General features: G+C 45.7%; 1 protein-coding gene and 1 pseudogene across 2 annotated transcripts in view; both read right to left on the bottom strand.

The window, feature by feature from the left end:
- The window catches only part of LOC146201985 (uncharacterized), a 110,771-nt gene that overhangs the window by 42,334 nt on the left and 56,158 nt on the right, over positions 1-12,279 (bottom strand). For both annotated transcript variants that reach the window (XM_084587883.1, XM_084587884.1), the window contains 4 exons: positions 8,338-8,453; positions 6,027-6,065; positions 5,882-5,945; positions 1,358-1,461 (listed from right to left, as the gene is read on the bottom strand). In XM_084587883.1, the coding sequence (XP_084444009.1) occupies positions 1,358-1,461; positions 5,882-5,945; positions 6,027-6,065; positions 8,338-8,453 (323 nt within the window). The remainder of the gene's footprint in view (positions 1-1,357; positions 1,462-5,881; positions 5,946-6,026; positions 6,066-8,337; positions 8,454-12,279) is intronic.
- Positions 1,824-4,302, bottom strand: LOC146201987 (uncharacterized; annotated as a pseudogene).

The following is a 12,279-nucleotide window of genomic DNA, read 5'->3' as shown; positions in this document are numbered from 1 at the left end:
GTGTGCAGCAAGGTACAGAGCAATATTTGAGTCCCTTAGACGATGATAAATGCCAACTTGCATGTCACTACTACCGTATTACCATCCCCTGCAGTATCCAGAGTCCCCCAACATGGTGGAAACGCGCAGTCAGTACAAGGGAGCGCCAGTCTATACAAAACAGTTATACCCCGCAACATTTTGCTGATTTGCTGCTACCATTTGTGCAAACCTTAGGAGTGAATGCAGTGTGAAGCACACTTACTTGAAATGTGCGCAAGCCACTCTAGCGTCCAAATGGCAACTAAGACAGTTAAACCATCGAGGTCCGAATATACTAAATCATTTTGTCTGGAGTGCTAAGAGGGAGGCAGTATACTATCTAGAATGCGCTAACTTTTTCCACAACACACTGCCACGAATCACACTGACTTCTGAGAAAAAGTTCAGGGGAGCCCAGGAAGTCTTAGTACAAGAACTCCCTAGCTAAAGAAATTCCGTGCTGTTAACGTTGACTAAATAAGAGATTGCATCAGGACCACTGAAAGTGCTATTTTTTTTTTTTAATCCCTCAGATGTTGGCAATTGGTTATGTATGCATCACTTTTTTATGCAGTACGTATTTGTTTTTGCATAGATATGACCAAATCTATGGTGACTGTGCAGGCCTTTTTTTTTTTCGATTCATGCCAGAACAACTCTTCTGTAGATGTGCTGTCACAGGCTCAGATTCTCAATTAATGCTTTGTTTTTGGGCACATGTGTGCCTAGCAGGTGCATCCACAAAATTCTGCACTTAGGTGCGCTCAATGAATGCAGGAATACATCAATGTAATCACGGATAGTGCAATAATAAAAAGATGCTTCCCACAGGTTTAGTCCTGAGCAGGTGACAATGCACAATCGCTTTTTTGTTTTCAAGTTTGCTGTGGCTCACTTTCGTGCTGAAAAGCACTGAATGAATCAGCATCCATCGACGCTATCCATTCTTTGCTTTTATAGATGGAAAGCGCATGCTCAGGCACTAGAGATTACAAAAACTGACAACAGTGATGGCCCCCACATTCGCACACTACAAGTTGCCAGTCACTTGTCCCAGTCGTTTATCAACTGGATGACTGCAGTGGCATGCTGTAGAGTCTTCAAAGCGAGTTTCTGAGACACACGATTCACAGCGGATTTCATGTCACCCACTTCGAAAAACAAACGAAAGACTCAAACCCATGAAATAAAATAACTGGGAGTGGTCGCAAACAAGCAAGTCAAAATACAAAGGCAGGCATTTTTTCCACACACATAAGTCCTACAGCTTTACCTTAACCAACAATGCATTGTGTATGGCAACACACTATGTGCTTGTCCTCCTTATGTGACTCACCTGTGGAGCACACGCTCAACACGAAGCTTGCTTTTCATCACCTGACCAAGAAGATGGTTGATGCTCAGAAGGGTGTAGCTAGTGGTTTTTTCATCCTTGCAACACTGCAAAGGAAAGGACTCATGCACTCCTCAATAGTCACCATGCACCGATATTTCATGAAACCATGATGCACATCGTAAGGCCTCCATGACACAAGTGGCAAGACAGCAACAATATAGAAACTTCTTATGCTGCAGTCATAGCTAATTTTACGTCGTGTGGCATCCACCTAAAGGAAAGAGCAGCTACAGTATACCCACTGATATAGACGATTTTACGGAAGGGTGAAGGGCGCTGCCATATTGGGGAGCTGGGCTGCTTCCGTAGTACAAAGAAACAGGGTCTGTACAGGTGGCAAAGAAAAAAATTCAAGGAATTTCAAGCCCCCATAGGAGGATTTTCAAGGGTCCCTTCAAGGGCTTAATTTTTTTTTCCATGTCAAAGATCTTCAAACAGTGCTCTCAAAACGTCTGAAATATTTATTCCACAAAGAAAAAAAAACATCACTACGCAGATTTGCTTCTACTGCACAGAAAAAAATTAAATATAGCTTCATAAAATATCACAGTGAAAGTTTGGTCATATCCCACAGAAAAGTAAAAAATTAGTTTTATAAAATTGTTGGTTATTTCCTATACCCTCACAAAATATTGTCCACTGCTTCAACTGCACGAAACAAAAAAATCCTTAGGAAGTAGCTCCGGAGGGCTACTTCAGGGGAGCTCCAGCAGCTTTTGTTGAATTTGGAGCTTGATGGCGTGTAGCTCCTCACTCTTGTCTTTGGCCATCTTTCTGAGGCTATTGGACTTTACAATGTGTGTCACATTGTTTTCTGCCTCTGCTTTATCAGCATAGGCATTTGCAGATGCCATGAGATCATCAATTGTCAATTCCAGCTTCTTTTTCTTTCTTTTCATTGCATCAAGCTCTTCCTCAATGCAGTGCTTTTTTCTCTGCTTTGAAACTTCAAGGTCCTGCTTTTTCTGGGCTTCCAAGTATGCTCCATACTTTTGCCTTGCAGCTGACACAGCGATCCTCAGTTCCTTGGTGATTGGAATGTTTAGAACACCACCTGCTTTCTCAACCGCATCGCACACGATCCGTTGTGAAACATATGAAAGGTCCTTCAGATTCTCAACGCACACCTATCAGTTTACACTGAATCCACGCTCGACAGTTGCCTGGCCATGACTGAGGACAAGCAGAAGTTTCACAATGCTCCACAACTTCGAGTAGGTTGAACTGAACTTCAAGAGATCAGGGTGAAATTCATCCAGTCTGTCAGCGCACTTGTCAAATTGTCTAAGCTGATGTTTCTGCTCGTGCAGGAGCTCCGTGTACTCGGCCAGCAACGTGTCTCGAAGGTGATCAGCCATTTGTCCAACACTTTTCTGAAACCTGCAAGGCATTCCTCTGGCTTCGAGCACATCTGTCGTGGGTCTAGTGAAGAAAGGCCCCTAACAAATGCAAACTTCAAGGGGCTTCTGTCTAGAACTTTCTTTGTGGCACTGATCTGATCAAAAACTGCTTACATTCCATCCGGAATTGAAACACGTCCTTTGAGCTCACTTTAGAATTCTTGAGAACTTGCTCTGCTTTGTAGCCTAAATCCACCTTTTCAAGTGGAACATTATCAATGTCGATCTTCAGCAGACCCATTATCCCTTTGGCAGACAGGATCGAACATTTCAAAAACTTCGTCAGCAGCTTTCTGAGAACAGTTTCTAAATCCCTTGCAAGGAAAAAAACCATTGGTTTGTCTGTCTGGTACTCTACCAGAAAAGGGTTCAGTGCCATCGCCACACATAAGGGCAAAATTCAACTTTGCTGGCAGCAAAGCATCACAGCAGAACTCCCACAAGTTATTGAACGATGCACATTTTGGCAGGTTGACTTCTTTTTTTCTAGCAGCCTCAATGCACTTTTTTATGTCACACCACAACAGCAACGCTCTCTCAATTACAGGAACATTCTCCACCCACCGGTGGGCGACAAATTCAAGAGGAAAGGTATCTTGGCCTGTAACTGCCGAAAAGTCCTGTCTCCGTGCTGGAGCACCTTCAAAAATTGCACTCAGACTAGACAACAAGCAGTCAAGTCCCCATTTAGTCGCTGAAACTCCAGCCCTATAAGCATTGTGCACTGTGTGTAGCCCACAAGTGCCTAAGTCCACACACAGAACTTGGTGGTTTTGATGCAAGTGCTCTTGAAGACCTTTGAAGAACTTCAGATTGACATTGGGCCCATCCATCGATATCTGAAGAATCTTGGCAAGAGGCAAAGGCTCGAGGGCGCTTAGCAACTTTTCCTGAATGTCTTCGGCTGTGGAATGCCCCATAAAAACGGAGGTGTAATACCTGGTCGTCACTTGGTGAGCAGAGTCCCAACATCTCACGTGCACATCCATTTGCTTACTTTGCAGAAAGTCATTTGCCGACTCGTCACATAGTACGACATAGAATTCACACTGTTTTATTTCTCGCTGCAATGCTGAAAGAAAGGCCTGAGACCGTGACACGTCATATAGGCGCATTTCTTCTCACCACAAGAAAACGCCTTTGCCACTTCACTGTCCGGAAACATGCGCTGAAATAGCTCCCCTGCTTGGGATGACGACCGGTACGAAAAGTGGGATGTCACAACTTTCAGAGTCCAAAGAATTTCAGCGTCAGTGACAAGCTCGTGCGCTTTGCAAGCATCGTTTAGGCTTGGCGACTGCAAGGAACACGCACTAGTAGACTGCTCTACCGCGACCGGCGTCAGGTACCTTTTCAACGCGCTCCCTTGCACTACCTTCATTGCGCCAATATGCTTGCCGCTTTTCATGTGACTTTTTAAAGCGGATTCACCCATGGCAGTCACATCCACAGTTTTACCGCAAAGCTTGCACTTAGCCCGATGCGGACTCGTTGTACCAGGCGCAATCCACTGCTTGTATTCGTCATGGTGGAGCCACGTAGCCTTAAACTTGCTCTTTCCGGGCATTGTGTCACATATGAAAATATCACGTGCGCTGACAGGCAGAAGCCACGCTCATTCCAAAAATGCAAGCACTAGGGCAACGCCAGCATAGACACGGCTGCCCGGCTCGGTAAACCTATCTAAAAACGTTGAGCTCGGTGAGTGATGGCGATGCGATAGTGATGGGACGACGCAGCCGCGCGCCCACTGCAGTGTTGCCAGCCGCCTAATGAGAATGCGCTAAATAGGCTAAAAATCGATACGTTTCCTACCCCGCAGTTCATTCAGAACTCAGTCAAGAATATAAGTTTAACAACAAAAACGTTTTTATGACGAAAAACACCAGTTCAAATTTAGTATTCAAGGAATTCAAGAATCTTCAAGGACCAGTCATAAATTAAAGGTTTTTAAGGGCCTTGAAAACAGACTTCTGTAATTCAATGGTATTCAAGGTTTTCAAGCACCTGTGCGCACCCTGAGAAAAAGAGTTGGCGAAAACCACCCTTAACAGCCCAGTCAAACCGGTTTCTCTGAGAATCGTAAAATGGTTTACAAGTGCATTTCGCAAGTACATTCTGCTTGAACATGAGGAGGATTTCAATTCTGAGCTTCCAAAGTGTTGTCGTCACAATGCTCTTGGACTGGCAGAGTCCAAAAGTTGATAAGTTTGGTTGCAGTTGCTGGATTAATGTGGGTTGAAAATTGGCATGAGCAGGGCATTCGTTACTATACGGTTTTTCTGAAAAATTTTAGTTTATGACGGAAAAAAAATTGTTGGCCGGCACCCTTCGTTTGTTCACTGAAAAATCTCCTGGCTTTGGTGTGACATGACATGTGAAAATGCCCGAGCACAGATGCTACATCTGTGCCCTGCTTTTCACATTTCAAATTCTGCGGTGCAATTTTTTGAAGGGCAGCCTTGCACCGCAGAACTTGAATGTTGCAAAGTGCTTGAAAAACAATGCATACAGAATACATAATTTATATTTTAACAAAAAACAGTACTAAATATTTTAACATTCTCTAGTAGGCTAGCTAGACGTTAGGGGCTACATTGCAGCGAAACCTTCAAAACGATATTTGTTGTTTTTTAGCAGCTGCCAGCATGCGGCCTTATCACTGTGATTCTGGCACGCATATCAATTCTGTATTCTTTGTTTGTTAGTGCTCGATGTCGCGAGACACACCTTTATCAGTTCCTTCGTCGCGCAAGATGCGCCAAGATCTGTCTCGAAGATTCCGGCCCCTCGAGTATGTTTCTACTATGTTCCAGGTTGTGCTATTAACAGTCTGCGACGTTATCTAGATGGTTCTGAGCCACCTTTATAAATTGAGCGTTGACATGTGCGACAGGCATTCTTTGTTCGACGACCCATGACTGTTGCTATCACCGCCGCCGAATCGCTTAGTTCTTTTGCGGGTGCAAGTAAGCCCAATAAAGTTTCTTCAATGCACTCACAGACTCTTCATTTGTGTCATCGACCTTGTCACCACCATGTGACAATATGCAAGATCACTTACTTTCAATGGTGTGTCACCAAGCTTGTTGGTCACATCATACTGGGCCTTGTGATTGAGCAGAAGCCTGAATGTGCAGAACACCACGAGTCAGAACAGATGCTTGCATGTATGCTAAACGCGTAAAGAGTTGAAGAAAAATACTTACACTACCACACTGTTGTGGTCCTGCCTTGCAGCTATATGCCTTTCAAAAAAAAAAAAAAAAAAAAAGAGAGAGAGAGAGAGAGAGAGATGAAGTTAGCCTCTGTCTAACCACATAGTGCTACAAACTTCTTCCAGTTTCTGCCAGTCAGAATAGCTAACAACAGTAAGCACCGGTTCTTACAAGGCATCTCATATTACATAAAGCAACGTATTATGCGTCTAATCATGAAGAGATAAAGCCATATGGTTGCGCTTCGCATATACAGTTAAACTTCAGTTTAACGAATTCGGCAACAACCTGCAGGTAACTTTGCAATATTTAAGATATTGTTACATATAAACTTGCCTCCTAGAATGCTGAGAATCCCCCAAAACGTACTGTGGATCACTAATGATCACTATAGCCATGGAAAACACCACCCCGCATTCTGCACACGGCATAAGAGAGGCGATGGGGGCTGTTGAGCCGAGTGTCTTGTCAATGTCGCCATGGATGAAGCAGGTCCATCTTTCTATCCTAACCTGACAAAGCAGTGCTAATGTACCTACTTTGCATCTGATTAGCCACCTAAATCGGTTTAAACCCGGTGTTGTAGAAAACTTGGCTCAATTTCAGGTTGGTGCCTTGCCATCAGGACACTTCCTATACTCATAATGCTTATCAGCAACCACAACTGCAGCAGGCCACGCAGGCGATACACCAGTGCTCAACCAATACCAAACCACCATTATGTAGTGGCGATGAGAACACAATGTTGCCAGCAATGTTTCATTTTATACCAGACTCTAATGCGCATGTCATTTTAAAGCATTTTTTTTTTCTGAAAAAAAAAAAAAAAAAAAAAAGGCGCATGTCAGTGTGTATTTAAATATGGTACAGTTAAACCTAGCTACGACGAAATTGAAGTCCGCAATTTTTCGCCACATCTAGGTTTTCATGTGTAGTTTTTGCGCGACTCGAAATGGCAATGCAGAATAGAGATTAACCCTTTCACTGTCGGCTGTTTCTGACCGGGACGCACCCCCAGCGTCGGCTTGGTTTCAGAGAACGAGCATATCAGTAGCCAGCACAAGGGAGAGAAACTGCGCGTAGAGAAGTCGAAAGAGAAAAAGATGGAAAGAGGCTAAAACACTCCTGTGCTGCTGCTGCTAACCGCAAGCTGTCCTCAAGCGAGGGCGTGTGGAGAGAGCGAATGCAGCAATCTAGTCATATGTCAGTCGAAGAGAGGCAACGGCGTGCGGCCCTGAACTTGCCACCCTGTAGCGCGCGCGCCGAGCGAGTAGTGTCACGCCCCCTCCCACGAGCAAAGAACGGGCGGGCGCGGTCGGGCGGGCGCGGTCGCACCATACTCTTCCATATATGTGTCATATCGGCACGGAGCAAGCATATCAGCTTGTAGAAAGATTCAACAGATGGCGGAGCAAGTCCAAGCGCGGTAGCTTTACGGTGAGGCGCGAAGATTTGAACGCAAGATAGAATACGTACGGGAACGTTATTGACACTGCGGGGAGGAAACGCGAATATGTACCGGTACGTTCGTGACAGTGAAAAAGTTAAAAGTGTTTACATTTCCCGACCCGCGTTGACAGCCCTGGAGTCTATTTCCAGATATTTTTCATTGGTTCTAAGCATTGACTATTGTAGAGCAATAGTCGAAAAGCAAAAGCAGTGCAGATTTGGCAGAACCCTGCAACTTTCAGGACGATAAAGCACGAACTGACGGGAGAGGAACGACTACAATAGCAAGGAGCATTCACGGATCATACAATGTGCCACATTTCAGCTCCGATGGTACATCCACGTGCCAAACGCAGCGGTCTCCTCAGCTTTCACTTTTGGAACGTGGCATTACAATAGTCCATGCTTAAAAGCAGCGAAAAAAAACAAAAAAAAAAACAAAGAATTTCCTGGGGGCAACAATGGCGTGCAAGTGGAAACATGCTTGAAAATGCAAGCACCTCCTCACTCGGCAGCGGCGCGAATGTACGCGCTCTCCTATCTTCATCATCTGGTTTTCATTACGTCTTTACGTGAAAACTGCACATAACAAAAGCTTGTGAACATTTTCCGATTTCTTTATAACCAGGTTTACCTGTATAAGGTCTGCCACCACAGCATGTTCACTACATGAAGTTTTCAAATACATGTGCCTTGATTGGGGGTCGGCATTGGGGAATTAAACTATGTAATGTCAACGAATGCGTTGCATGAAGGTTTGTTACTCAGAGGTTTAATAGCAATTCCAGCCCACCCACCCTAAAAAGTGCAACATGGCTCTCTCGAGTCCCAAAATGCTGGTGGGATCACTTACAGTGGAGTATCACCACGCACGTTAATTGCATTTGGGTCGCAGCCACGCTCCAGGTACATATAGGAAATCTCCACATTGCCAGAATAGGCTGACCAGTGCAGTGCAGTGTTCTTTTCCTGAAAAAGCAGTACAAAGAAATATTCTAGTCATAAGAGAATCAGGCTGCATGTAAAACAAAATTTAACAAGTAAAAAAAAAAAAAGCATAAAATGCCCCTATCCTCATACTTGGGAGTGCACACCAGGCATGGAATATCAACTTTCATGTCACAACAGCACAAACCCAAAAGGGCTCTTTTTTTCTTGCAAACCATGCCTTAGGGGAAAAGCTTTTTTAGAGTATTAGCTCTATACTGCTGCCATTTGTGAAGGTCAACTGATGCCAAGATTTAACTTCAAGTGCGATACGCGGAGCCGCACCGCTGGACCTTTTCTTCGTACGTGCGGCAGCAGAGCCTGCCTCGCTCGCTCCTTCGTGTTCTGCTGCCTCGCTTCTACCTCGCACATCAGCTCCTTCTCAAACACCTGCAAAATTATATTTGTAGACGTACCAATCTACATCAATATAGACAAGCGTCAGCCTGTGACGTCAGTGGATATCCGGCGGCGCTGGCGACTTCCGTGGCGTAGGCAAAAGCCCGGGCCATCTGCAATAGATGTGCAGCACTTGCTGTGTTTTTGACATTATTTCACGATTTTCCGGCAAGCGGCGGTGCAGTTGACTAACAGCACCCGTTTTCAGAATTTTCTTGCGGTCAGATTGAGATGAAAGCCAGCGTAGCGACGTGCATGCAAGCGCGACAAGTTGACCCTAGCTTCGGTGACTGATCGCTTTCTCGGCTAACAAAATAAAAGGCACATGTAGCTTTTCTTTTTTTTTTTTTTTTTAACGGCAAGACAATTATGAGCAGAGTTAGAACATCAGTCATAAAAAAAAAAAGAATATGAAATATGAAGAAATATTGACAGGAATGAAAGCAATCAAGGTAGGCAAGTTCCTCCTTGTGCAGCACAATCAAAGGGACACCGACCCAATTTTTACCAATCTTGTGCATGCACAACTCTTAGCAGGCTTTTATTACGATGCACTGGTCTCGCAAAGAGAGAGGAAAAAATGCAGAAAGGATTGCCAGATTGGGATGGCCCAGTCCACAAATAAATCTTGTGTTCCAACAATCGGCCATTTACGCAGCGGCCAGTCCGGCCTACGCAGCATCAACCACACGAGAGCAGAACCATGTACACAACTGCGATCTTGCATGCTATGATGCCCAATATTCTCTTTTTTGCCACAATGAAGTTGCGGCAAAGTTGTGCAAGTCTGTTCGCGGCAGAAGGTCTGTTCGATTCAGCTGCACTCTTTGCACCAATTCCGTAAAGTTCTGCGGCGGTGCCGCAAGCATGCAGCGCCAGCTGCTTCCAAACGAATGGTAGAGTGCAGGCCGGGCCGTCTGCTAGCCTTGGCATCGCCAACAAGCTGCGGCCGGCTGTGTGCAACATTGCACCAGCCGACGCCAACGTCTTGGTTAACTTGATGAATTTTGAAATAGCACATAACAACGAAGCTTAGCCATTACTCAGCCGCGATGCTTTGGCCTGTGCGTTGTAATAAACGGCACTTGTCAACGAGAACATGATCGAGTTCGCCAAAGTAACGCCTATGCGTACTCAAGAAGTAGACACACGCATGCGGTGCGATGCACGCTGATTACCGCATACATGTATGTAATGGCCGCACCCCGAACTTTAGAAAGAAAATTGGGAAAAAGAACTTTAAAAAAATTTCCCTAGTAAAAGCCGCACCATAAGTTTCAGGAAGTTGGGCAGTGCAGTCTACTGTGCGGTGCAAGAAATACGGAACGTTTTGTGGTTACTGCCACCAGGTGGGGCCCAAAAATCAAGTGAAAGCCAAAATGAAGCGTAAGGTTAGAAGTAGAATTGCCAATAAGAATTAAGAACAAAATATTTGAGGAAAAAAAAAGTCGAGCATGGGGGCAGTGGCCACCACCTCCGTTACAAAGGGGGCGCTCCTAGCCGCAGCGATGCCCGCCCGTTACAAAGGGTGAGGCCAGCAAATCCAATCCAAGTCTGTTCGCTCCTCCGTTTTACAGCCATTTCCTCGATCGCCCGAAGCATATCACGTGCGATCTCGCAATCGGAACGCATCGCTGCCCTGATTTGTTCTGCGCTCGTGAGCTGAAGATTCTCTTTTTCCTCGATGGGAAAATATGTTAGTTATACCGCTCACTTTCAGATGAAAGTGATTCACTACACGAAAGAAGAAGGAAAAAGAGCGGCTGGACGAAAGTTTGGCGTTGACAAAAAATGTGTACGGCGATGGTGCTCCCAAGAAGATGCCCTCAGGAAAACAAATGTTCAGAGGCACGCTTTCCGAGGGAAGCAGAGCATGTTTCCGGAAGTTCAAGACTCGCTTCTCGCGTACGTGATGGAGACGCGGCGCAACGGCTTCGCTGTTTCGACTGAGATGTTGCGCATGAAAGCGCTAGACATTGCACGCAGCAAGGGGATTGCGGCTACAGTGTTTAAAGCCAGCAATGGGTGGATTGCGCGCTTTATGAAGCGAAAAAACCTGTCCATTCGCCGTCGCACGACGATGTGTCAACATCTACCCGAGGAGTATGGTGAAAAGCTTCTGCAGTTCCACAAGTTTGTTATCAGCAAGCGCAGAGAACATGAGCACCTTCTCTCTCAGATTGGTAACGCCGATCAAACCCCGGTTTGGTTTGACGCACCCCAGAATGTGACAGTCGAGGCGAAGGGGAAGAAGAGCGTGATGTGCTTACACCGGGGAGCGAAAGGCAGCGATGCACGGTCATGCGAAAGCTACCGCCTTACGTAGTTTTTAAGCGGAAACGTCTACCTGCGGAGAAATTCCCTGGTGGCATCTTTATTCATGCGCAGGACAAAGGATGGATGACGGATGAGCTGGTGACAGACTGGTTGAAGTGTGTTTGGGAGAAGCGACCAGGGGCGAATCTTGCGACGTGTTCTCTACTCGTCCTAGACAGCTTCAGGGGGCACCTGACAGGGAGCGTGCGGCAACAGCGCCGCGCATGGACTTGGCCGACATAACTGAAGGCATGAGCAGCATGCTTCAGCCGCTGGACGTCTCCGTAAACCGCCCTTTTAAGTGTGGATTTCGCCGTGCGTACAGTGAGTGGATGGCAACGGCCCTCCACCAGAAGACTCCAACCGGCCAACTGAAACGGGCATCGCTTGTGGCCGTTTGCCACTGGATACTCTAAGCGTGGGCCACGGTTTCGTTCCAGACTGTGGATAAGAGCTTCAAGGTGACAGGGATATCAAACAGGCTGGGCGGGAGGATGACCTCATCTGGGACAAGGACGAGCCTGAAGTCCCGATGAGTTCGGAAGAGGAAGAGGACGACAACGAGGAGTGATGTTTTGGACACGGGACGAGCCTGAAATCCCGACGAGTTTAGCAGAGGAGGACGAGGAGTTTTTTGACAATAATAAAGGCAGGTACCACCGCAAATAATTTTTTTCGCTGTCTTTTTTCTCATGTAATCGCCGCACCCCCTGATTTTCACCCCAATATCAGAAAAAAAGTTCGGCCATTACACGCGTGTATACGGTATATACTTCAGTCATGATCATGTGCGCTTCGATCACCGGCTGCCGCAAAAGGTGCAAATATATGCATTTGCACAAGACTTACTTAATGTGATGTGCTATTTGAACATCTTCATGTTTGGATTGATTAGCGTCGTTGATCTGAGCGGCATATACACAGGCGATAAGATTCATTCATTCATGAATATGTGATGCATATATTTACAAAAGCCGACCGCATGTGGTCTGCTATCTGTGCCACTCACATTAACCGGTGCTAACATGCCGAATAAGATCAATTTTCAAACAGCACATCGCAATGAAGTGTTGACAAGAAGCAGCCTCAATGT

Source organism: Amblyomma maculatum, chromosome 1, assembly GCF_055883805.1.
Source record: "Amblyomma maculatum isolate TAMU_Amacu chromosome 1, ASM5588380v1, whole genome shotgun sequence".
In the NCBI taxonomy this organism is placed as follows: Eukaryota; Metazoa; Arthropoda; class Arachnida; order Ixodida; family Ixodidae; genus Amblyomma; species Amblyomma maculatum.
This window is presented reverse-complemented; position numbering and strand designations above follow the sequence as displayed.